At 47.7% G+C, this 26126-nt stretch overlaps 3 protein-coding genes across 3 annotated transcripts; all 3 read right to left on the reverse strand.

Annotated features, from left to right (window-relative positions):
• On the reverse strand, nt 1-5121 carry LOC129600208 (RNA-binding protein 25-like). The gene is made up of 2 exons (XM_055498653.1): nt 1594-5121; nt 1-1507 (listed from the first exon to the last, which is right to left on the reverse strand). The coding sequence occupies exon 1, from the start codon at nt 4234-4236 to the stop codon at nt 2068-2070; it is 2169 nt and encodes a 722-aa protein (XP_055354628.1). The 5' UTR covers nt 4237-5121; the 3' UTR covers nt 1-1507; nt 1594-2067.
• Nucleotides 4435-24664, reverse strand: LOC129600229 (uncharacterized). Its single transcript, XM_055498685.1, has 3 exons — nt 23775-24664; nt 5021-9710; nt 4435-4440 (listed from the first exon to the last, which is right to left on the reverse strand). Exons 2-3 carry the CDS (start codon nt 9692-9694, stop codon nt 4435-4437), a joined length of 4680 nt encoding a protein of 1559 aa, XP_055354660.1. The 5' UTR covers nt 9695-9710; nt 23775-24664.
• On the reverse strand, nt 21238-22617 carry LOC129600231 (centrosomal protein of 152 kDa-like; the record flags this gene model as incomplete). Its single annotated transcript, XM_055498686.1, has 1 exon — nt 21238-22617. A coding segment is annotated over exon 1 (1380 nt), but the record flags the coding sequence as incomplete, so codon positions are not given.
• Nucleotides 24665-26126: the final 1462 nt, after the last annotated feature.

The following is a 26126-nucleotide window of genomic DNA, read 5'->3' on the forward strand; positions in this document are numbered from 1 at the left end:
TAATATTGAAAGTCTGGAGACCAGAAATCAACAAGTGATCGGCACAGCTCGATCGTAAATCGTAGAACCAATTCAACAGTGTGTAACACTGTGCAGCACGTGCTAAGCCGCGCCCACTAACACAACTCAAGCTAGCCAATCAGAGCGAGACACGTCACAGACCGTAATCCGAAGGCGTAGCGCCTAGCGCCACGGGCGTGAACGCTAGTGAGCCTCGTCTCACATGCCTCTGGGGGGATGCCGAGCTCCGTTGAGGCTGGACACACTCCCGAATCCACGAAAAGACGGTTGCCGGTGTCTGTGCGTGCTCAAAAACATCAAATTCTCTTATTCCATTTATCACATCAATTCCAAATGCACTATGTGAAAATAAAGAGATCTGTATCAAAATACTATTCCATATCAACTCTAATACAAAAACAGATCAACAGTTATAAGATCAACAAAAGTATTAATCAAATGTAGACTAGGATCCTCCATTTCTGACTCGTAAAGGTCACAGGTCCTGTCCACCGTTTCCCGCACTTTGGTCCATTCCGCTCGCTTGAGCAATTTTGCGCATCCGTAGTGCGACTTACATCACAATCCGCTTTGAGAATCAGGTGCGTATCAAGTACGACTTAGAAATACTGCTTCATCTTTGGAATATGGTGCGTATCAAATGAGATCCGTTAAAGGTCATGGAGGGACGTCATGTAGACAAGCGTAATTCGCTTCCTCCCTGATAAAGGTCATCCTTTATTGAGATGATCCGTTGAGATGTGCGACTCGTTATGGGTTAATGGTCCCAAAAGGTCATGCGACTGGAATTCCGGTACGGTGACTCTCTTGGGCGGTAATGATCCCGAGGGTCATCCAACTTTTCTTCAAACTTCCATTAAAGGTCATGGAGGAACTTAGCCGATTTTTGCCGACTTTCAAGCATTTCTTCGCTTGCCTCCCTGGTAAAACTTTTAAGTTGACCTTTCCGTCGCACATCCAACTCCAATATGCCTCGAGCGGCCAGAGTGCCGGCAGAGTTTACCGTAACATCTCCGATGGGGCCGGCTAACTACCGCATTAAATTTACCCCATGACGCTTCCACATTAATTCTTTTACTCTTGTTCGCCGCTTGTGGCCCAGCTTCGGTACGAGAGATCCGGCTTGGTTACCGCTATCTCTCTCGTTGATTTTCAACACTGAGTCGCTCGGAGAGATTGCCGGCAAAATTTACCGTAGCAACTCTAATGAGGCCGGCTGACTGCCGCATCAAATTTACCTCATTAATATTTCCACCTGTTGTCTTTCTCTTTTTCGCCGCTTGTGGCCCACTTTCGTATTCAAGAGATCCGGCTTGATTACCGTAGTTTCTCTTGCAAATTTATAACACTGAATCGCTTCAGGAGGAGAGCCGGCTGATTGCCGTAGCAACTCCCTTGGGGCCGGCTTTATAGACCGAATCAATTTAAACCCCAATCGCTGCTCCACATGATTTCTTTATCCTTTTGCGGTTCTGTGCTATAAACGCTGAAAACAACAAATACACAAATGCAGTTAATGTTAATATGTCACGTCGCCTTTATACAACACCATTTCTCATTCTTGTGACGTACCGACAATTGCCGTAGACGCCCTTTTAATAGTGTGATCCTAACGATCAACACTATTCCATTTCATTTGAATCGTCCTCCTCGCCATCTCTTGGCGGGCGCTTCTTAGAACTTTCTGGTTGGTTACGGTCAGACGTTCGGTCAACTGGTTCTGTGGAATCAACTGCCATGACCTTTTCCGGGTCAACTTCTCGCTGACCGCGACCTTTCCCTTGGCGACTGCGTTTAACCGCCTCTACCCGATGGCGTGCGTCATTTTCTTCCAATCGCAGTCTTCGATTGTCGGGGTCATCCGCTAGTCGACGCTGTACATCGGCGAGATTTTCCCGGAGCTGCTGGTTCCGTAGACCACGTCGTCCAAGCTGGTTAGGGGCGCGTTCTGGGCGCCGATCGCTTTTCTTCACAAGGAATTCGTCGATATACATTTCAACTCCGTCGAAGGGGTCGACGTAGTCACTTCCCATGGTGTCTTTGATCTTATTTACCCTCTCTTCTACCTGGGAGGCATGGCGTTGTGTAAGATTGCCTTTTTCCATTCGTATCTTGCACTTTTTTCAACGCCTTTCTTGCCGTATGGGCTATTCCAACATGTTCCATGGGTTCGCCCAATTTCGCCACGTGAGGTCGGAAGAGTAGTGGGATGTCGTCCTTCATGGTATTGGACACCAATTGGTTATGGGTCTTATAATGTGCCAATCTTGCAGCGAAAACCTTTTGCCCCATCCTTCTTGCGGCATGATCTTTAGGATCCACTTGTAACCCGATCGATGCTCTTGCTGCAAGCAACTTGAAGGCTGGATTCACGTATCGTAATACAAACTGAGCGACATATTCTTGTCGTTCGGGATAATCTCTGTAACAGAATTGTGTCATCCCGATTGGGTCAGTCGTGTCCAGTGGCACGTCCAACAAATTCAAATCCAATAGGCTATGTAGTCCGTTTCGTCGGATAATGAGGTAACAATCCCTTGCTGAGTCGCGGGGAATGTATAATTGACGGAAAATCCCTTGTTCCACTCCCTCTTTAATTTCTTTCGCATAGCCCGAATCGAGTAAAAAATGACGCAGCTGATTCAAAATTGTGTGGATCTTATTCGCATCGGCCGAATCATCGTCAATTCCCATGTATCGGCAAATTTCCGTCTTTTGTTCGTCGGTGTCGCGCATTTCGTATATCATGTCGATTGTGTCGGGGTGTCGATTATTGAATCTGGAAGTCGTTCGCCGTCCGACTTCGCGACGTTCATCCGGTTCGCGCAGACTTTCTTGTTCGCGTCGTCTGCTCTGCGGCGGTTCAATACCCGTCGATGTGGATGGTTGGGGGTCACTGTCCAGGACCACATTTCTTCGGTGTACCACGTTATCTTGGGACGCTTCTGCGGCTGAACCGAGCCCTTCCATCATATCATCTTCTTGCGCCGCAGGCGCCTCTGCGACTGAGCCGGGCCCTTCCATCGTGTCATCTTCCTGTACCGCACTCACGATGGGATTCACTACATGGACTGTCGATTCCATCCGCTGATACTTCGGGGGTGAATCTTCCCGTTCTGCGCTCGATGACCTTTTGCTCGCGCCAGATTCGAAACCCGCATAATACCTGGCTCTTTCCTGCCATCGTTTATCCTGTGGGTCTGGCGTTCGATTTCGCGTGTGTTCGCGCCTTTTATCCCACGACCTCTCAGGTGTTGACATCCTAACATTACGGTTACGGAAGCCAACTTCCAACGGCACCTGATGACCTTTCTTTTCAGGCTCTGTACGGTAAGTCTCCGCACGCCGTTGCTCTTCACGTCCTCTTGTCGCGGCCAAGATCTTTGCCGTATCGATTTTCCGCTGAATACTTGTCTCGGTTATCTCGTTTCCATGGCGCACCCATCCTCTTCCGCCACGGTAATCGCGATCACGGGAACGTTCGCGTGACCTTTCGCTGCGGTAATCCCGTGTCCTTTCACGTTCGCGTGACCTTTCACTCCGTCTTTCAGAGATGCGCTCGTGTTCCCTTGAATGTCCGCGTGACCTTTCTCTATGCGGAGGGGAACGGGGCCGTGTGAACACGTCATCTCGTCTGAATCCTCTGAGCGCCTGTAGAACATTACTCTCGTTCTGGCGGGATTTGCGCAGGTCTTCCATACGCTCTTCAATTGCCTTCTTTATGTACGGTGCTGGGGCGAAACCCTTCTGTAGTCTCCATTTCTCCCGTAACAGCGCATCAAATAGTTCCTGTTGCATAGCGGCCGGATCACTCGTCAGCGTGTCAATCTGGATGATAAGAGACTGACGTGTAAGTTGCGCTTCTTCTTCGTTGAGGCTGGCTGTCGGTACAGTTGAACTCGAGGGTTTTGGCCTCACCTCTCTTGCGGCCTGTTCGCTCGCCTTTTGATTCGCCGCATTAATCTTTGCCCGGAGTTCGTCCTCCAGCTGTTGCCGACGCATCTTTTCCTGATCCTCTTCAAATTTCTTCCGGTATGCGTCCGTTTGTGGGCATTTCAACGGCTCCAAAGTCTCGTCCCAGCCGCTTTCGTTATTCTGGATCGCTTCACGGTAACGATCCTCCAGTAGCATTCGTTCTTCAACTGGGATGCTGCCGTAATTCCTCGCGCTGATGAGGTTCCGAAAGACATCCATGTTCCCGCGTTTAGCTTCCATAAGTCCCACGAGTGAGACGATGTGTGGGTCCCCCAACTTGTGAACACATGTGTAGCACGGGAACTTCTTGTCAAACTTTTCTGTTATTCCTTAAACAGTCCGGACACTTTGGGTTATAGCCCGTAGACTGATCGACATCCATTTGAAGTGTCCCCTGGTTCCGCCGATTGGCTTGACCTTTCTGTGCCATTTCCTCTGTTAAATCTGCAATCATAAAACAATCCATCATAATAACCTTTCCACGTTAATCTTTCCATCTTATCCATTATCAAGGCTTCTCTATCATTTTTACGCCTATTCCGTTACTGAGCTGAGACTTTCCTAGCTCCTGCTGCCCTCTCTATCACTGTAACGTGGTGACCTTTCTCACGTTATCAGTACTTTCTGACTACTGTGACCTTTTCTATTAGTCTTATCAATCGAATTGACTTTTCACTTTCATTTTTCCGTAAAACTTTTCTCATTCGTTTTTAACTGTTTTATGCTTTTTATGTAATATGCAGGGTTCATTACTCGCTGCATATTACACTCGTCCCATTCACTCAGACTCTTTCGCCGGCGGGTTATACGGTTTGAAGTCCACTCGGCCGTCCTTATTAATATGCAGTGCATTCTCCGCGATCAGAGCTTCAACGGCGTTTTTGATCCACTCTTTATCGTTTTCAATGTTCAAATCTCCCAGTTCGTAATGGACGGCCATGAAGTTCGAAAGGTCATTCCAAGAAGCTCCATTGGTACCGCCAATGGCGTCCAAAGCCACATCTGTGATGGCTATCTTCCAGGCCTCCAGCTCCATTTTAAGTCTGGGTGTGCGGTCCGTGCCCTGTTTCGGTAGGTAGTAAATGACTTTGTTGTCCTTGTTATATTTGCATCCCAACTTTCCTTCCTTATACGCTCGTTTCAGGACTCGCTCACTCATGCTGAGTGACGATCTTCCTTTAGAATTTTCGGCGACTTGTCTTTTCAGTTCCGTCCCAAGCATCTCGTGTTCTCTGGTAATCTGAATCGCCGCCTGGACTTCGTTCCATGTCCGGTTATTAACATCCAACGGTGCTCCTAACGTGTAATCCGTCGGCTCTTTCGTTTTTGTACCGCTATTCTCCGTTTTCTGGGGGGATATTGCCGAGTCCGTTGCTTCTGTTCTCTCCATTTCGTCAATCCTCAATCTCGCCATTGAACCAGATGATGACTGTGCCGATTTCGGTTCATCAGCTTTCTCCTTCTGTGGTAAAGTCTCGTGACCTCCCACTTCATCTGCTGACTTCGGCCGCTCTTTCTCAAAAGCCTCCTTCAATGGTGTGAACAATGATTTCTGGTACACCTGTCGCGCAGATGCAGCTTCTGCTTCTGCCGCTGCCTTGTCCATTGGGAGCATGACCTTTTCTTTCTCCCGTTTTTCTGAAGTCCCATGACCTTTCGGTTGAGTTTCTTCCGTCTCAGTTCCAGATGTCTCTTGACCTTTAGGCTTTTCTGTCGCCGGTTCCAAAGGCGTTTGGGCTGATTTGTCATCGTCACTTTCTTCCGATTCAGTATCCATGGGTCCCTTCTTTTTCGACACTTTCGGTGCTTGTGCTTTAATCCGAACTGTTTCTTCCTCCGCTGTTAACTGCGCGATCCGATTCAGTATGGGAGTTGTTAGATCTCCACTCGATGGCACCTTATCCATCTCCTGACTCTCGGACATATGACAGTGGACTTGTTTTTCCGGCGGTATCAGGCCTACTCTCGTATATCGAATCGGGTAACCTTTATGTGCGTTTGTTGTAGAGAGGATGTTCTGTTTTATCATCCTGGGCAACACGCGTTCAGTGGCCGTGTCGATTTCCTTTATCAGTCCCTTTCCGTCATTCCACACGGCGTTAATGTATTGGCTGATCCGGTGACTCGTTGACCCCAACGGGCTTGTCATTCCCGCGACTGCCCTTTCTACTCGCATTGAGGTGTCTTCATTTGGAGTCGTCAGCGACTTGTCCGAGCTTGACGGTCTGAATAGTTTAGCCTTATACGCGAAATTCGGATGTTTCTGGAGAAGTTTCCCCGCATTCCGAGCGTATTCCAATACCACATCGAATTTCTGTTTGGTAAAACTACGGTGTTTATCCTTCCTCAGGTATTTCTTTAAACCCGTTCTGAATTTGGACGTTACTGATGTAGTTCTTACTCGTGTAAAGTGCTTCTCCGCTCCATTGAACGCATCAATAATTTCGTCAATCGTGGTCATATTATCACTGTCTGGATCTTCGAATTCTGCTTCATCTCCCGAGTAATCGAGTTCACTTTCTCCATCCGGTTCGATGTAATTGGCCATTGCCAATGCGTCGATTTTCATGGCCTCTTTTCCTTTCTTTTTCAACTTTGCCGGTTCGCTCTTTGCTTTTTTCCCTCTCTCAAGAGCCTCCGCTAGGCTTCCTGGCTCCGCGGTTCTGGGTCTAATCGTTTTCGGGTCCATGTGTGACCTCGTACTAACCGTCGAAGTACTTGGAAGGCTCACTTCCGATGCTTCCGATTCACGAGACGTCTCTCGTTTTGCCTTTTCTCGCATTCCTTTTTCCCTACGCTCTTTCGGAGTAGATGCCGAGATGACGACTGGAACAATTTGTTTCACAGCTATGACCTTTCCTTTGGATGTTGACGGCTCAGGCTCGGTGACCTTTGATTTTGATGTCGCCGATTCGATAACAAATTTCTTAGGAATGATAGGTACGGATGACCTTTCTTCCGCTTCACCGACTGATTCATTCAATATCTCGACATCATGGGACGACGGTTCGTCTTTCTTCTTTCTGTCTCCCTTTTTCTTCCGGGCGCTCGTACTCTCGCTTTCATCACCACTCTTTTTCTTCTTATCTTCTTCTTCCTTCCGTTTCTTTAGGAATTCACCTTTCTTGACCTTCTCACGGTTCATGGCCTCTTCTAGTTTAGCCGCTTTCCTCGGTTTAACGACCACTTTTGGAGGCTGTTTATCTTCCTCGGGCTCCTCGGCCCTGTCGTCGTCTTCGTCGGTCTGTTCCTCTGCCGAATCATCGTTAGCTTCCTCCTCTTCTGATTCGTCCAGTTCCGATGGTCTCCGGGTACTCTCCGTTCCTGCCTTTTCGGCTACGGAGGCCTCTGCCATCTCTCCGGCTCCACCTTCTTGTGCCGGGTCTAGGGCCTGACCTTCCAAGTGCGGTGTTTCTTTCGTTTGTCCCTGTGTGACGATCTCCCATAAGGGGTTTTTCTTTGCGTCATAAAACACCGTCTTGTACGCTCCGTTTTCCATTTTTCTTGTGAGTCGGAAATGAGCTTCGTCTATCTCCGCTCGATGTCGCATCATACTGATCAGCGTATTCGCCTGAACTAAAGGATCCTGACGTTCGCTTACTGGTATCAAATTCCACAGTTGTTCAAGTGCTGCCCGATTGGCGTGCTCGGCGCTTTCTTCTGACACGTCCCATGGAGCGTATGGGATCGGATCTCCTGTGATCGGGTCAACGATTACCGCGGTTATACACTCCGTTGTCCCATCGCCGAAGTGGATTGTCAATGTCACTTTTCTGCACGTTCCATCGGTATACTTCATGGTCGACTCGTAATCGTCCAATGTTCGCTTATTCGGGTCTGGATCTGCTGTCGATTTTGGCCGAACTCTCTCTTTCGTCAGCAATTTCCCATCCACTGTGTATGTGTATGCCAGGTGGTCGTCATTTGTGCCCACTTTAATACGGATCCACGCATTTTCTTCAATCGCGACTTTGGACACCACGTGTTTCATCATCTGAATCAGAACTCTCGGATTATGACGCTCTTCCGGGGGAATGAACTGTAAGGCCTCATTGACTTCTGTCTTTGACCTTTCCCCAATCTCGGTTTTAACTGATTTATCCGCTAGAGGATTGTACGAGTCGATCTCCTTATTCGTCCTTTTATCGACTATCCGAGCGGTGACTTTTCGTTCGTTATGGTCAGTTCCGGTGTACTTAACTGTAAAAGTCCGACATTTTGGGAATCGAACTGAAACAGCTTCTGGATCCGACGGCGTGGGTGGTGCACTCTTTCTACCCACCGGGATCGGTGCTTTACTCGTCGTGACCTTTTTCGTCCGCTGCTCTTTCTTATCACTTTCCTTTGGACTTGTCGTCGGTGACCTTACTCTTTTTCCGCTTTTCACGGTCCCGCTAGATGGCTCCGTGACCGAACTAGTACGTCCGCGTATCGACCCTGCAGTAGAGCTGGCTCGTGACCTTTCTGCTCGTTCGGTGAGTTCCGCCTCGATTTTTCGCTTCGCGTCTAGGAGGACGCTATCCGACATCTCCTCTACGGGTGCTTGAACTAATGCCTGTGATGGGCCCGCCACGCTGCTTGTCAGGTGTCCCCTTTCTTTAGGAATCGTCTTAAGGAATATCTGTATCTTCTCGATCATCGGTGGCCAATTTCTATTGGTTAAGGCCGGATGGTACTGTTTCATCGAGGCGATTCTGATCGCCAACTCTTTACGTTTGACCTCGATGACTTTAGTTTTTTCCTTCATGGCGATATGGACTGCTTCAATGATCGCATCCAGGCTCATTAATCTTCCATAGAATGCATGTTCGTCCTCGACTCGCATATGGATTCTATAAAGATCCCGGCACATACGGTTGAAATCCTGGATGGCCGCTGTATCAGCCGCTGTCAATCCTTCTTCGGTACTCACTATCACGTTTAATCGCGCATCATCGTCTTTCATATCTAGCGGGAGTTTCGGTGAATAATCATGCACCGTTGGTTCACCCGGGGGCGTTACCCGTAGACCATCTGGTCCGACCTGCTCCAAATTTGGGCCCAGCGACGGCAGTACGCCTCGCGGTCGTGGTGAATCGAACCGGTTTCCTCCTCGCCTCCCTCCTTTTTGTGGCGAGTTCCGATGAGGTCTTTGCGCTCCCAATTGCTGTGGCGTCCTCAAACGCGGTGCTCCAATGTCCGATAGTGACAAACCTCCTGTTTCCGGGAAGGGTGGCAAGATCGGCGACGCCCTTTGTGACTGCACTGGAGTCGCTAACATTCCGCCAAATCCTCCGTGTCCCATAAATCGGCTCGGTGTAGTCTGTTGCGGTGGCGGCATCAACATTCTTGCCGATCCCATCACTTGCGGTGGTCCCATCAGTGGGGTATACGATCCCGGATGCGATTGATAAGGGGCGCTCGTTATTTGTCCCGAATACTGGGTTCCGGCAGATAAGCCGTGGTGCACCCAGTTAACCGTGTCTTGATAATTCGTTGGCTGTCCCGGATCGTGATACACATAATACCCCGGGCCGCCGTAATAACCTCCTTGGCCTGGTTCGTTCTGTGCCGTTCCGACTGACGACGTCGACCCTTCACCATATGAGGTGTCATACTCATATTCGCCTTCCATTCTCTTTGGGGTCGATGTCTTTAATGGGTTTCCGATACTTTCCGAATCCGAAATCTCTGAATTCTGTCGTTCCAATCTATCCATTAACTGAGCTTACCTTCTGTAACAATGAAACAACACTGGTTAGCTTTTTAACGGTGGTGACCTTTTAACACCTTCCCAACTCCTATTTTAAGTGAGGTAAACCCCTTATTCGTATTTATGTGGGTTAATTTTCTCTGCGTCCTTTAGTTATCCGATCAAGGAGTTCTTTGTCAGCCGCATCTTCCACTTCGCCTTTCTGGGTCAACAATTCTGTAGGGGTCAATTTCTTTCTCTTCTGTTTAACCTTTCTCTCCTCAATGACTTTCGCTATATCGCGGCCCAATTGTTCAGCTTTCGATTTGACCGCTTCTATCTCCTCCTTTCTCTTTTTTATGAGGTCATTCTCATTGCCAGTAGCAGTGCGTGGTTCGAAAAAATTCGAATCGCGCTCTGATATCTCGGCGCCAGTTCGCTGTTTCGAAAGGTCATCTTTGTCTCCGGTAGCAGTGCGTGGTTCGAAAAAAGGATCTTGGTTCGGTTCGAGTTCTTTTTGCGAAGCGCGTTTGGCTACTTCATCTTCAGTTCCTGGTGACCTTTCTGCCAAATTCCCAGCTTCTGCGTTCAACTTTATTGTAACTGCTGTCTCGAAATCTTTATCCTCTTTCCTCGGTCTTCCCTCTTCTTTTTTGGTTTATCTCCACCTGTGTCAGGTAGCAGAGAGCATGGATCGAAAAATTGACTGATACCATCTTTCGGAGCATGCTCGGCTTCACTGGGTTTGTCTCCTTCCGGCTTTTCCTCTTCGGGTAGCAGAGGTGGTTCGAAAAATGATTTACGTTGGGGATCCAAATCATTTTGTGGACTTCGCTCTGATTCCATCTCTTTTTGAAGATCGCCTTCCAACTTTTCATCTGGCAATGGTGGATGCCATGGTTTCAGGCGGTCGATTGAGACGACCTTTAAGTCCGCTTCCTTCTTTGGGTTCTGTTCAATAACCTCTGCTTCGTTTGCTCGCGGGAAGCTAAGAATTTTCCATACTTTATCGTATTTTGACTTAAAGTCCGATTGGTTTTCCTTCTTCCCTTGTTTCGTATCCTTTGGGAGTCGTATCAATACCAGGTCGCCGACTTTGAAGTTTGGCTCCGATTTCTTCTTGTTGTAAATTTCCGCATTCTTTTCGTAAGCATCTTTAATGTTGCATCTCGCCACTTCCTCAGCAAAGGTCAAGTTCTTCTTCATAGTCTCAACCCATTCATCTGGGGTCCCATAATCGTCTGGGATGTTCGTTTTTGTGACGACATCCTCCGGCATTGTCATTTCTCTGCCGTGCAGCATATAATATGCTGAATATCCGGTCGTGGCGTGTACGACTCTGTTCATCGCCGAAATGACATATGGGAGGTACTTGTTGAACTTCCTTTCGTTTCCCGCTTTCAAGTATTGCGCCAAGCCATCCGCAATCGTCTGCATCTGTCTTTCGACTTGGCCTTGACCTTCTGGGTGATATGCTGTTCCAAATGTGTGTTTAATCTTAAACACATTGGTGACCTTTGCCAAAACTTCAGCTGTGAAGTGCCGTCCACGATCCGTGTGTAAGATGTGTGGCGCTCCATGTACCAATATCACATGTTTGACGAATACTTTGGCAAATTCTTTGGCTGTAGCCGTCTTCATTGGTACGGCAATCACGTATTTCGTCAACTGATCGATGAATACCGCTATGTACTTGTATCCACGTTTCTTCGTCGGTAGCAATGGTCCTTTCAAATCCGCGTAGACCCGGAAGAACGGATGTCCGACCTTTATCTCTTGCAATTTCCCGGGTGGGCATTTCCTCGGTGTCTTACGAAACTGACATCCCTGACAGGCAGTTATATAATTCTTTACATCTGTACTCATCCTATCCCAATAATATCTCAGTCGGATTGCTGTCAATGTCTTTTCAAATCCCAAGTGTCCTGCCGCTTTCTCGTCGTGTAATGCGTGGATTATTGCTCTTCGCATCGACAACGGCACCACATATGACCTTTCAAGTTTGCCATTTTTATCCTTTACTCGGTATAGTATACCGTTCCATAACTGGTAATGAACTTCAAATTTCGATCTCGTTTCGGCATCTGGTAGGTGTTCCAATTCATCTATTATCATTGCCAGATGGGGGTCTTTCAACTGTTTATTGCGCAATTGTAAGTTCGAGTCGTCTTCCTCTTCCTCGTCACCTTGCAGGTTGACAATGCGGACTGTCGCTGTGCTGAGTTCATTCCAGTCCTTGATGACCTTGCAGCGTGGTAGCGGTTTGTATCTCTTTTTCATCTGTTTTGGGAATCTCAACAACTTAATCGGACATTCGTTTAGCGCTTGTGTAACTTTGTCCGTTTCCCAATGGTCATCTTTATTCTCTTTTACTTCATCAAGTCCCGTGACCTTTTCATTCTGCGTTTTAGATTTCGCATCAAGTCCAGTGACCTTTAAGTCACTAACGGTAGGCAACCAGCTTTTAACTCGGTTCACTTTTGCTTCCGTTTCAGCCGACTCACTCGCCGTAGCTGAGGTGACCTTTAATCGTTTTTCCCTCTGTTCCACCATCTGCAGGAACAACTGTCCAATTTCAATTGCTGGTTCTTTCGTGTCAAACTCCTTCTTGTAGTCCTCGAAGTTTGGGATTTCATCAAATTCTTCCTCGTGACACGTTGGCCCTTCGATCGGCGCTCTTGATAACGCGTCCGCATTGTCACAATACTTTCCCGGCTTATACTCGATTTTGAACTGGTGACCTTGCAGCGCCATTGCCCATCTGGTCAAACGCGGGTTCATTCCAACTTTATTCGTTTCCGACCTCAATAGGTTGGTCAGCGCCTGGTGATCCGTTCTTACGGTGAATTCCGCATAATCAATAAACGGCTTGAATTTTCTGACGGCAAACACTACCGCCAGACATTCCCATTCCGTTGCGCCGTAATTTCTTTCAGCTCCATGTAACACGCGACTCGCGTATGCAATCGGATGTCCGTCCTGTGACAACACTGCTCCAATTCCTTCTTTGCTTGCGTCACATTCAATAACGGTCGGTTTCGCGGGGTCAAACTTTGCCAATACTGGGCCTTCACACAAGAGTTGTTTCAAACTGTTGAATTCATCTTCGTGTACCTTTGTCCAGTCTTTCTTTACTTGTTTGTCTTGTCTCAACAGCTCATACAAATGGCAAGTCTTCTGTGCATATCCCATTATGAACTTGCGGTAGTAATTCGCCAGTCCAAGGAATGACCTTAACTGTCGTTCTGTTTGAGGTCGTTTAAATTCTGAGACTGCGGTGACCTTTTCAGGATCCATTCGAATTCCATCTTCACTAAGGATATGTCCCAGGAATCCCATTTGTCTCATTCCGAATTCGCATTTGGTCGGTTTGATCGTGAATCCCGCTTCGACTAGACTCATTAAGACGTTTCTCAAATTCTGCATGAAGATCGCCCAAGTTTTTCCGGCGAAAATCACGTCGTCAATGTACCCGAAAACGCAACCCTTTCTTTTCGCTTTCGACAGTACTTTATCCATGCACAATTGGAATGTTGCTGGTCCATTACAAACTCCAAATGGCATTCTTTTAAATCGATACATTCCATCTTGCGTTACAAAGGTCGTCTTGTTGATTGACGCTGGATCCATTGGGATCTGCCAGAATCCACTTTGTATGTCCATTTTTCCATAGTATTTGTTGCCTGCACACGCATCAAGCAACTCGTCCGGATTCGGTAACGGGTAGTTATTCTTCCTCGTCAACTTATTCAGCATAATGTAGTTGACGCAAAATCTTGTTCCCATCGTTCCGTCGCCGTTCTTTTTCACAGCCAGCACGACTGGAAAGCTCCACTCGGCGTCTGACGGTTCGATCACGTCCTGTGCCAACATCTCTTCTATATGCTTTGTAATGAATTCACGGCCTGTCCAACTCGTTCTGGCCGGATTACATTTGACTGGTTTCGCGTCTCCCGTATCGATAACGTGAGTGACCCCTTTCACATCTTCGTACGGTTTCTTTGACGTCGGTAAGACTTTCCAGAATTCCCAGAACGCGTTATACACGTCGTTCTTTTGTTCTTCAGTTAGATCAGGTCCTAGCTTCAAATTTCCAATTATTTTTGTCAATTCAGCTTTGGTTGTATCATCCACTTCTGGGTCTTCGAGTACGTTCTTTACTGTCCCAGCATTGACCTTTACATTTTCCATGTGTTCATACGGCTCAACATATCCGAGAAGCTGATTTTTCTTCACGACTCGGTATTTGCTACTGTGATTCGCAATGACGATTTCAAAGTATTTTCCCCTGTGATCCGTCACTCCTGCCAACGGTTGCACTTCAGTTTCCACTTGTGGGACCGGTGTAAACATCAACTTGTTCTGAGCCGGTGCATATTTTCCCATCTTGACCTCTACCCGTGTGCAGTTTGACGGTTTCAATTTGATTCTTTGATCACTGTAGACTTTGATCACATCTTTCGACATTCTAGCCTTTTCCACTTTCAATCTTCTGACTTTAATATCCTTTTCTTTTTCTTCATCCACCTCGTCGTCTTCATCCAAATCCAGTAAGTCCTCTTGTTCTGAAAGGTCACTTACGCCTGAATCTTCTGAAGTCGTTGAGTTATCGCTTGAACTCGTCCATTCTGAGTCCGAATCACTGCTCTCGTATTCTTGTGCAGTAGCTTGACCTTTGTCAGCTTTTCAAGTGGACGTTCATCAACTCTTCATCTTCTGATGAAAGGTCACTTTCATTTTCCGTGAATCGCTAAGTTTTTTCGTTTTTAAATTTTTGAGCAGAGGTTTGTCCGCTTCCTTTGCTTTTCTTCCATTTCGTGCAGCGATTCTCGGGTGACTCCTCGCTACCCGGATTCTCATTGGTGACCTTTCTGATTGATCGGAGTTTGGCCTTTCTTCGTCTGATTTTGACTTTTCTATTCTCTCGAGGTTCGTTAATGGTTTTTCGGTCAACTCGACCGGCGGACATTCCTCACCGTTATCGAGTGACCTTTCCCCGTTTTTTGCTTCTGTTGCTGGGTTTTGCTGTTCGTTTGATATCCTTTCAACTTCCTCTTTAAACTTCTTCCACATTTCTTTTCTGGTCGGTAACATCTGTGCAATGTCGAAGGCTGATTTCGGACTTTCTTCCGTCTCGTTCGATCCTCCTTCAGCTGTCTCTTTAGCTGTTTCTTCCTTCTTCGCTTCTCTTACAGTCTCTTTATCAACTTCGTCCTGTTGGACCTTCTCATAACCTTTAGGCCGTTTGGGACCAACAAAGACGCAATTTGCCATGAGTTCTTCGGTGACCCAGTCATCACTCGGAATCGTTTCGTACATGTACCACGTATCACCACCTCGTTCTGGATAGTCGACTCCATCTGGATCTGGTGCAAAGGTCACCTTTTTCTTCTCCATCAATCCCGGTAACCTTCTTTTCCGGGTTACTTGCAATTCGCGCATCTCCTTTGCGTCGAATATTGGAATCTCCATTTCGAATTTCCTCCAGTATTTGTCGAATATCTGCCAGTTATCATCTTTGAGTGCTTTACAGGATACCACTACCGATTCATATACCGGTGTACCAAGTCCTGTTGGGAATATGACTGTTCTCCCTTGACCTTTGTACATATGGTTTATGCGAAAGTCCCAGAACAGTTCTATTCTCGCTTCTTCCCATAGCTGTACTTCTTCATTCATTACGTCTATCTCTCTTTCGAGTTTCCGTTCCGTTTTTACTGGGTCAAAGGGGTCTTGGATTCCATTCTCCACACGTTGCTGCCAATGATTCAGCCATTTTCCTCTCCCCATAATAAAGTTTTTCACGCATGACAACCAAGTCCGATATCTATTCCAATGATACCGTTCGATGTGTGGTTTCCACATTTCGTTTGTCCGCATGATGCTCTTCGTTTTCTTTTGGACGTGACCTTTAAGATCTGCTAATGCAGCGTTACATCTCGGCCATTCTGAAAGGTCATCTTGGGAGGCGTCTTGGAGACATTCAGTGCATTCCCATTGTGGTTGCACTCTACACGGATCCTCGTAGTAACCGTGTCCGCAACTCCCCATTCGTTCTTCTGGAGTTAATATCCTCCGGTTCGTTTGCGGCTTGGTGACCTCCTTCTCCTGTGTCGTGGCTCTCTGCTCACATTCAATTTCCGTTACACTCGTTTCGTCGGAGGATATTTCAATAATCTCTGGTTCTTTGTTCAGTTGGTGACCTTTCAATCGTTCAAGCGCTTTGTCGCGGATTTCGCTCGCGAACATCTGTTCTTCTTCAGCTATTCGTTTCAATATCCGTAACCTTTCACTCTTTTTATCCACTTTGGCCGTCTTTATTCCCAGTGCCTCTGGTACTGGGATAGGCTTTGCCCACTCCATACCAGGCACGAGCGATTGTTTTGCTGCGACCGCCGCTTCTTTCTGTGTAGCAGCTATCTCTTCGAGTGTTGGTGACCTTTCGTCATTTTCAGTAGCAGATCGAGGTTCGAAAAAATTCGGGGTACGCTCTGGTACTCTTTGCAAATCTTTTTCTTCTGTTTCATTTTCGGTAGCAGGTCGTGGTTCGAAAAGGTTCGAAGTGCGCTCTGGTTTCAAGTTCACAACTCTTGTCGCTGGTGATCTTTCGTTTTCCTTTCCCAGTGCCTCTGGTACTGGGATAACTTTTTCGACATATTCTTTTTCTGTGGCTCTTGCTCACGAAGTTATTCATGATCATACTTCTCCCGTCCGGGAGAAATATGATCGCCTCATCCGTGTCTGGCGCAAGCGGTTCTTTTTTTCTCTCGTTCACTTTTTTGACATTTCCACTTTCACTTTTCTTCTCCGGTGCCTCTGGTACCGGGATTGTCCGTTGGCTAATCTCGTTCTGCTGCACTCTCGTCATTCCCGGTGCCTCTGGTACTGGGATGACCTTTTCTCTTCCCTTTTGTGTCAGCATTGTCCGGTTGAGTGTATTTTCAATCTCCTGTTGAATCATTTGCAGCTGCTCAAATGGTGACAATTCTTTTTTCACCCCCATTTCATTTGCCTTTCCCGGTGCCTCTGGTACTGGGATTAGCGTTTTATTAACCGTTTGAGCATTTCCCGTCTGTTTTACAAGTTCGGTGACCTTTCCGACTTGAACTTTGGCGACTGGTTTGGGGTCATCTTCTTCTTCTTCTTCCCCTTCATTATCCATCAGTACGAATTTTTTCTCTAAGAAGTCAAATCCTAGTAACACTTGTACGTCATCGCACTTCGGTCGGACGTAGAAGGAATGTTCGCTAGTCTTCTTCCTTAAGGTCACCGGTGCTACACAGTAATGTGTCACCATGAATCCTGACGTCCCACTAATTCCATTTATTCTCACCAGCCTGTCTGGTGGTAATGGGAGCATATGAAGTCCATTCTTCTCGCAAAACGGTTTGCTGATCAGCGACGTCTCAGCGCCGGTGTCCAACATTGCGCTGACCTTTATGTCTCCCACTTTCACTTCATGTGTATACGCTTCAATTCTTTTGGGCAATTTTCCGTTTTGAATCTTCAATGTGTGTATCTTGCATTTCACAGGAATTAGAGATACTGGTCCCGGATCCATGTCGGGAAGCGCTGGTCCTTTCGCTGAAGTACTGTGACGTTTCAGTATTTCGCTCAGCTTATCAATCCTGTGTGGGACGTTAGTTCGAACGTCGTAGAATTTTTGCGGCTTTTTCTTGTCTGCTGGCTTCTCTGCAGCCACTTTACCACTGGTGACCTTTTCACCATTCTGCACTTGCGAGTTTGCTTTTGTGCTATCCACGTGACCTTTAGTCACTTCATTTATCGTCTCATGAATCAGTTCCTCTTGCGGTTTTCGTTTCGTTTATCTCGCAATTTTCAATGACTTCACTTGTTATCTGATCAGCTTGCTTCAATTCATCTTCTTCGCTATCTTTCATCTCATCTGGTGACCTTTCGTATGTAACCATATCATATCCCTTTTCGGTCATCCATTCAATCACTTTTGCAGATACTTCATTGTTCGTTTTCGTCGGGTCAGTCTGCGAAGACATTCCGTCCGTTCGGGCTGGTGACTTGTCATTGGCATCCTTTTGTAGTGCTTGTGAGAAGTCCCGTGACCTTTCGACTGCACTACTCTGTTGCATTTGCACCATCTCATTTGACCGTTCTTTTTGTTCATTTTGCGCTAAGTCTTGTGACCTTTCATTGCGCTTTATGACGAATCCGCCACCCGTCAACTTTTGTATGGGAACTTTTTCTCCATAATTCGACGGCTTATCTTCCGGTGGTGCGTTTCGCGGGTTATTCAGGTCAGCTTGTGCGTTCTTGTATTCAGTTGCGTTGAATACTGGAGCAAGGTTCGGTGACCTTTTAACTTCTTTCCCGGTAACCAATTCTTCCAGTCGTTTTCTCTCATGTTGCGTTCGCAATTCTCGCATGTCCCAGTAATCTTCTTGAGACATTCCCGCTTTCTGTTTCGCTTTTTGCGTCACAGGTATCCATATCCCGTGATTTCCATTCGGTCTGTAGGCTACTTTTTGCCATATTTCCTTCCGTTGCAGCGTTACTGCATCCACAAGTGAGTCGTCGGAGTTCTGCTGTGCCGGTTCGCTATTCTTCTGCTGCGCTGTTCGCAGTGTCAAGTCTGTTTCTTGACCTTTTAACACGGCGCTTTCACCGTGACCTTTAGCGTTCGCACTTGCTCCTTTACTTTTCACTTGGACTTTTCCTACGGAAGGTGACCTTTCATCTTTACTGGTAACAGTGATATTCTGTTCCATCCATTTTTGCCTTATCAGTTTATCTTCCTCGTTCTCGCAACAATTCCAGAGCTTTGGCTTTGGTTCTCCATAACAATCGCAGCGTGACTCATTCGCTTTGTCATTTTCTGCCAAGTGTTTTCGGAATTTCGCATGTTGTTCATTTTCCTCTTGCGCAGTGTCGTTCTGCGGTTTCTTCTGATTCAGCAACGCCTGTTTAATCTTTACATTCCGTTGTGCGCGTCGTTGCGCCAGCACTTCTTCGCTGCAGTGCGGTGACCTTTCATTTTGCTGCGCTGTTCGCAGTGTCGCGCTACCGTCACGACAATTTCCACTCGCAGTACCATTCTGCGGTGACCTTTGGTCCCGTTGCGCGTTTCCACTCGCAGTACCATTCTGCGGTGACCTTTTATCCACTTGTACTGGTTTCCCGATAACCAGTTCGTTTTGCTGCTGTGACGGCATCCTTATAGCCGTTTCAATTTCCTTTTGCAATGACGACAACCATCTAGCCGTTTCAGTTTGCTGTAGCGGCATCCATATAGCCGTTTGCTGTGGTTGGCGCATCCATATAGCCGGTCCACTTTCTTTTTGCGCTGACGGCATCCTTATAGCCGTCGCAGTGGTCACATTCACTGCAGTACCATTCTGCAGTGGTGACCTTTCCATTCCCTTTTTATCCGGTGGTTTCGGGTCGGGTCGATCAGTAGGCTCACCGACGCCTACTGATCTTGCCCGTTTCCCTGAACCGGCGCACCTCCTGTTGAGCGCCTTGCGCATTTCCTGACGTTGCCTTGCACATTTCCTTGTCCGCCGTTATTTACCGGGACATAATTTTGTCCGCCTCCATTATTCTGGCCACCACCATTATTTTGGCCACCACCCTGTTGGTAGTTTCCTTGGCCGCCTCCATTTCCGCCGTTTCGGTTGCCGCCATTCCAATTTCCGCGGCCAAAGCCTCTGTTTCTCCCTCTAAAGCCTCCGCGGCCGTAGCCACCACGGCCATAGCCGCCATTTTGGCCGCCGCCATTTCCATTATTCCCGTTTCCTTGTTGATTTGGGAAGTTTGCTTTGTGCTGATACCATTGGCCAATTAGGTCATATCCGTTTGCGACTGCTTGGCGCCAACCACCGAGCCCGCGCAGTCGTTGCCACTCGTTAAAGGCAAACAGGTTCGGGTTCTGTTCCGGTGGTGTGTTGGCGAATTTGCATCCCTGCGTCTGGTGGTTTCCGTACATGCAGTACTGACACATCTGCACTCCATTCGCCACCCATCCATCAATCAGCTGGAACTTAAACTCTGTCCGTGACCCTTGTTGACCTTGTTGATTCCGGAAGTAACCTTGACCTTGATTCTGGTTTGGAAGTTCCTTGACCTCCATTCCAATTTCCGTTTCCATAACCATTTCCGCCAAAGTTTCCATTGCCCACTCCTTGTTGTGGTAACCCCACGTTCAAGGGGCCGCGTTCTGTGGTACTGGCGGAGCCACATTCTGGGGTGCCGGTCTCACTTGAGCCGCCGCTTGTATTGCTGCTACCATTGCGTACGTTATCGGTTGTCCCGTCTGACCGTCAATAAAGGTCACTCTTTCGGTGATCTCTGACAGGGTTTTCCGCACGATATTCCATTTGCTGCTGGACTGGTGCAGCTGCCATTCGCTGTTGCGGTACATTTTCCACTTGGCCTTGGCGGATGGTCACGTATTCCTGATTACGTTGACCTTTAGGCGCTTTATATTTTTCCTCTCCCGCCGACCAATGTCGGAAAAAATCCTTGATTTCGGTTGGTGTTCTGCACTGTTGCGTTCGCAGTGCCTTATAAAGGTCACTGTCTATTCTGCATCCTTCAATCAGGAAACCGACTGCTTGTTTCTCAGTGATAATCCGCTTCGCTTTATATTTCATTATCGCCTGGTAAAACTGGTCAAGTGTTTCTTTTCCTAGGTCGAATTTCCTTGCCATGGCTTCCCGTAAGCCAAGAACTTCTTCGTCGCGGTCACCATATTCATCCTTGAATTTGGTCATCCATTCTGTAACCGTATATTCGATCTCTTCCTGGAGTGCGATTTCTCTCTCTCCTTCGAACCAGGTTTTTGCCGGTCCCTTCACCGCACTAGCTATTTCGATTAAAATTTGATCATCCGTAAGTCGGTAGGTTCGCTGTGTATCTCGGACCAATTGTGTCCAGCCATTTACCGCATCGCGACTTCCGTCAAAGGTCACTAATGTCGTTTTCCTAGCCATCGAATTTAGCGCCTTTGTCAATTGCGCCGCTGTCGATTCCGCTGTCGGGTCATCCTCCTCTTCGCTATTTTCATCGTCATTTTGTTTTGGTTTCGCCTTTCCGTAACGGGACTTCCGTTGGCGCTCTTGACGGCTGGAGGGTCTGTCCCGTCGGCCTTTGTCGATATACACGTTCGTTTCGATATGCGAGGGGTCGACGTGACTCGTGTGTGGATAGCCTCCTGATGGTGGCTCTTTGTCATCTTTGACCTTTTCACCATCTTGTTCTGCTTTAACATTTCCTCTGCCGGTGCCAGTTCGTAATGGCATTTCAAAATGGAAGCTTTTGCCCGTGCCCGTTTCGTGCGCCTTGCTGTAACTGGGCGGGGGCGACTCCACTGTTACTGTTCTGACTCCATATTGCAACAGCTGTTCGTCCTTGTGTTTGTTCGACATGTTAAGGGCCTTATTCTCTTCTTCAAGGCGTTTGACTTTCAGCTGGAATTCTTCCTTCTCAGTTTTCAAATCCTGATTCTCCTCCTTGACCTTCAACATGTGCTGGTGGAGTTGGAACGTTTTCTCCTGAATGACCTTTTCAGTGTCATTCTCCACTTTTTTTATGTGTTCCACCAACTGGGTCACATCTCTTTCCAGTTTCGTATATTCTTCGGCTGCTGCCTTCAACTGATTCTTCGTCTGGGTGAGCTCATCCTCCCCTGTCATTACCGTTTGGGTCATGTCAATCAACTCCGTGTTGAGTTTGCTGATCTCCTGTGTCTTCTGATGGACGGTTTGTTGCCATTCCTTATCTTTCAATTCGAGCGCGGTGACCTTTGTGTCTAAGAGATGTGCCTCGTGCTCCCACCTCAAGCCTTGTTCGGCAAGTGTCTTGGCGGTTGCTTTCAGTTCTTTATTCTCTTCAGTGACCTTTCCGTTATCTTCCTTCAACTCTTTGTTCTCTTCCGTCACCTGCTTTATCTCATTTTTCAGCCTCACGCCTTCGGTGGCTGTAAGGTCCCTCAGGTCTTTAGCCGCTTGGACGGCTTCATCAGCTCTTCTCTGATGACCTTTCGATTCTCGTTGGAGTATTCCAATATTCTCGTCCCGTTGCTTCAGATCGTTTCTGAGCTTGAATACTTCAGTAGTATTTGTCAACAATCGTTGAGTGGCTTCGGCGAGTTTGGTCGCGTACTCGTCTCTTTTTGCTTCAGCTTCAGTGACCTCTTGTTTCAGTAAGTCGCACTCGTCTTTCAATTCGGCTAAGTGCCGTGACCTTTCCGCTGATTCCTCCGACATACTCTCGTTAAGGTCATTGACTGCAAGATGACCTTCCATTTCTCTGTCATCTGCCATTTTCAAATATTCATCTGCCAATTCCTTCTGTCTTTCGTATTTGACTTTCCAGCCGTCTGCGGCACTTTGAAGGTCGCCCTGTTGCTGCTCCAGGTCGAAGAGGCGGTTCTCAAGTGTCGTCAGCCTTTCTCGATATTCCTGTTTCCGCTTGTCCGCCTGACGTTCGTTTACTTCGAGTTCGTTTTCCAATTCACTAACGCGTCTCCTCAAAGTTGTCGTGGGACTGTTCGGTGACGGTGGACGTACGTTGATGACCTTTCCTGTTTGCGCCCGTTCGATAAGATGCCCCGGTATCTCTTTGAACGGTGTCATCTCTTCAGCCCGGTCGGCTTGTCGCATTGCAGTTTGGAACGACATATTCATCGTCGTCTCATCATCCGTGAAATATGATTCGTTCGATTCATCTGAGACCATTGGAGTTGCCCAAAGGTCATCGTTTGCAGTCTTATCGTTCAGTGAAAGGTCATCCAATCCTAGTTCAGCCAATTCCTCTTCGGTGACCTTTGTCTGTCCAACATCCCTTTGAGCCAGGTTCACGTTCTTATCCTGCTCGTCAGTTCCGACAGTGGTAGCATCCAGCTGTGATGCCCCCACTGCTTCCGCTTCCTTTCCTGTGGTTCCATCCTCACCAGTGACCTTTTTCTGGTTCATCGGTTGTCCTCCCGCCGCAGACGCGGGAGTGTGCTTCTGGTCATCGCTGGAGCTCTCCTGATTAGTGACCGACTCGAGCGCCTTCTGATAAGTACTATCAGAGCCTCGTGAATCCTTCCTCTCGAATGCCTTGGGCGCTCGAGTATTCCGCTCATGTCCGACTGGACGTGAGTACGTGTGCAAATCTTTCTTGTACGGGTTTGGTGCACCTTGCTGTGAGCTGCGGGAGCTTTTGCTTCCCTGACTGCTGTTCGATGTCGGTTCCTCTTTGTCTTTGTCCATGTTGATCGGATAACTTGGACGCTCCTGTCAATTGTTCTCACACACGCGTTATTGTATGGTTTATTCAATTGTCCTAAAGGTGACTTTGTACTTTTCGAAATTTTTCTAAGTCCTTGCTAAAGGTCACTTTTTCGATAAAAACTTCGAGAGGTTTGCCCTAAAGGTCACTCTTTAGACAAAACTTCGAAACCGTTTTACAATTCAAAACACGTTTACGAATGAAATCCTACAGCTGCTGATATCGCTGTACTACTATTCACTTCAATTTCACTTCAATAAAGGTCACCGTTTGTCGCTTTCAGATCCTAAAGGTCACTTAAATAGGTCAATTTGGTCAATTCCAACTTTTTATTAAAGGTCACTTTCCAAACTCAAAGGTCAACTTCTGGTCATAAAGGTCACTTTCATACTCGTCTTAACTCAAAAGGTCACTTCTCAACTCGTTTTAAGTTAAAAGGTCACTTTCCAGCTCAATTCAATCAAAGGTCACTTTTCCTCTGTTTCAACTCAAAAGGTCACTTCTCAACTCAATTCAAGTTTAAAGGTCACTTTCCCGCCCAATTATCTCATCTCAAATCAATTTTCCCGTTACGACCCGAGTTCAGAGGAAAATCCCCATTCGGGTTGTTTACTTCGTTCCTATTGGTCAGCTAGCTCAAATTATTCGATTCAATTTTCGGCCAATCATAGTTCAAATAACCGACCAATCGCGCTTCTCCGTTTAAAATTTATATTAGCCTGACGTCACGGTCGACGGCCAGACATGCGCGCCGCGTGCAAAACTCCGCCTATTTTTATGCTCAGCTCAGTACGGACCAATGAAAATTACCAATTTTACCGTCTAACCAATGCCGTAATTAATAACGGTTTTCTACCTGTTGACCGTCCGTTCCACGGGAAAGATGATCCAGATGATCCAGTTCTTCTCCAACTCCGTTCCCGCGTCGCCGCTGTTCCGTAGCGTGCCTCGCGCTATTAATCTAATACTGTGCCGGCTGTGCCGTAGCAACAGTAGTGCTCTACAACCAGTTTGGAGGAGTCTGATCTGTCTTTTCCCCGTGCGCCCCTTTCGGCGCTTCGCCTCTTGTGGCCCACGGCTTAGGCTTCGCTGAAGCCTTGCCGAGTATCAGTGACACCAGTGTAGGTCTTCGCTGAAGACTCTACACCGAGGAACACTGACGACTGAACTCTTGAACTCTTTCACAGCTGAGGAAATAGCACAGGTCTTCGCTGAAGACACTGTACCGAAAGCCAAAGCTGGTAATCCGCGTCAGATGAGGAACTTGCACCGCTTGTGGTGTGCACTTTGCTGTAGAACAGACCTGCGCCTTGCTGGTCGCGGGTAACACGTTGAATAACAGGCCAAATATGCCTGACAAATCAAATCAAATCAATCAGAGAACCGCTGTCGGCTCTGCTACCATCTAATGCTAGATCCAACTGTGATCCAGATACGGAGACAGAAACGGAATCTATCCCGTGGAGTGAGCTATGCGATATGTATAGCGAACTACGCGGAATCGCGAAACGTCGCACCGCTAATAGCTGACTTTTAATAATATTGAAAGTCTGGAGACCAGAAATCAACAAGTGATCGGCACAGCTCGATCGTAAATCGTAGAACCAATTCAACAGTGTGTAACACTGTGCAGCACGTGCTAAGCCGCGCCCACTAACACAACTCAAGCTAGCCAATCAGAGCGAGACACGTCACAGACCGTAATCCGAAGGCGTAGCGCCTAGCGCCACGGGCGTGAACGCTAGTGAGCCTCGTCTCACATCACAATGACTGTGCCAACAGGATCTGCTTGCTCTGGAAATCGACCACGCGCCTCGTTATTTGCACATATTCTGTGTGAAGAAGCATAGTGAAACTAACAGCTCGCACTGCTACTTCAACATCTGAAGCATGATTTAATTAGTTTTTAGCGGGCCGAGTAAACTGCTTCAATAAAATTGTCAGTCAATTTCCAAATACCATGATTGGAACATCACGTTATTATCGCCAGCTGTACTCGGGCGCGCGGGAGGTCAACTACGGGAACACGGTGCTGGTGCAGCGCGACAACGACCAGTGGTGGCTGGGATACGTTCAGGATAGTGACGGCGACAAGTTCTTTGTAGATTTCGACTCAACCACTGCCCTTGCCGAGTGGATCCATTCCAGCCAGATCTGGCCGCATTCTTTCTTAAGCTGCAACCCGTCAGGTCATGACTCCTCGCTGCGGATGGCCGTGCGGCTCGCGGACGGCGGACCAATGGTACTTCGGCCGGCCACCATCATTGATACTTTGGGCATGTTCTGCATAGTTCGCCTGGATGACCGTGGGCCAACCCGGATTGTGCATATCCGTCAAGGAGCGCAGCCGTTGCCGGACGGAGAGCCCAGTATGTTCGGCCGAATGGACGGCCTTGTATTTCGGAAGCACGTCATTGATTTCCACCAGGCCCATCTGCTGCGCGATGTGGTGAGTCTGCCCAGGTTCGTGGTACGGACATGCCGGTTAACGCTGGGTCCTCGTGATCGTGTGTGTGATGCCAGCGGTGAATTTAAGCGAATTGCTGGATGGAACCACTTTATTTTCACTTGCGCCGGGAGGCACCGGCCAATGGACACCTGAGTATGAAATACCTCTTGCTTGTCGTGTCTTTGTGCGAGTGGGCATCAACAGGGTCACGTTGGTTTGCGCCGAAATGCACGGTGACGCAGAGGGGCGCAGCATGTTCTGGAACGAGGAGGCCCTGAAAGAAGCCTGCCAGGCTTATCTCCGCGAGCAACAATCGCTGGAAGTGTACAGCATGAGCATTATTAACTGCACGAATCGCACGCGCCATTTGGATCCACCGGGTAGCGCTGGTAAGTCACAGAAGGCTCCAGATTAGTTTGCTGCTTATCCGTTGCGGCGCTCTGGACATTAAACGGCTGGAATACACCACACCGGGCAGTGTGAATTCATGTGTCTTCACAAATGCTGCTCCCGCTGCCCGTGTGTTGCTTTCCCCTTGTTCACACTCTGCCGCCTCACTTCTGAGGGTGACTACTGCAGTCTGTAACCTTATACTGAGAGCGGACGGCGTGGCTATTATTGCAGGCGTCCATTTCGATGACTGGTGCATCAACGACCTTTCGTATCCGGTCCTGGCGGGTGTTCTTCTTAGTTTAGACATTATTACTCAGCTACGAATTAAGCGGTACGTCAGACGGCACTTATTCCAGTGCATATGTG

This window comes from Paramacrobiotus metropolitanus, unplaced genomic scaffold (genome assembly GCF_019649055.1).
Source record: "Paramacrobiotus metropolitanus isolate TYO unplaced genomic scaffold, Prichtersi_v1.0 Parri_scaffold0000167, whole genome shotgun sequence".
NCBI classification, from domain to species: Eukaryota; Metazoa; Tardigrada; class Eutardigrada; order Parachela; family Macrobiotidae; genus Paramacrobiotus; species Paramacrobiotus metropolitanus.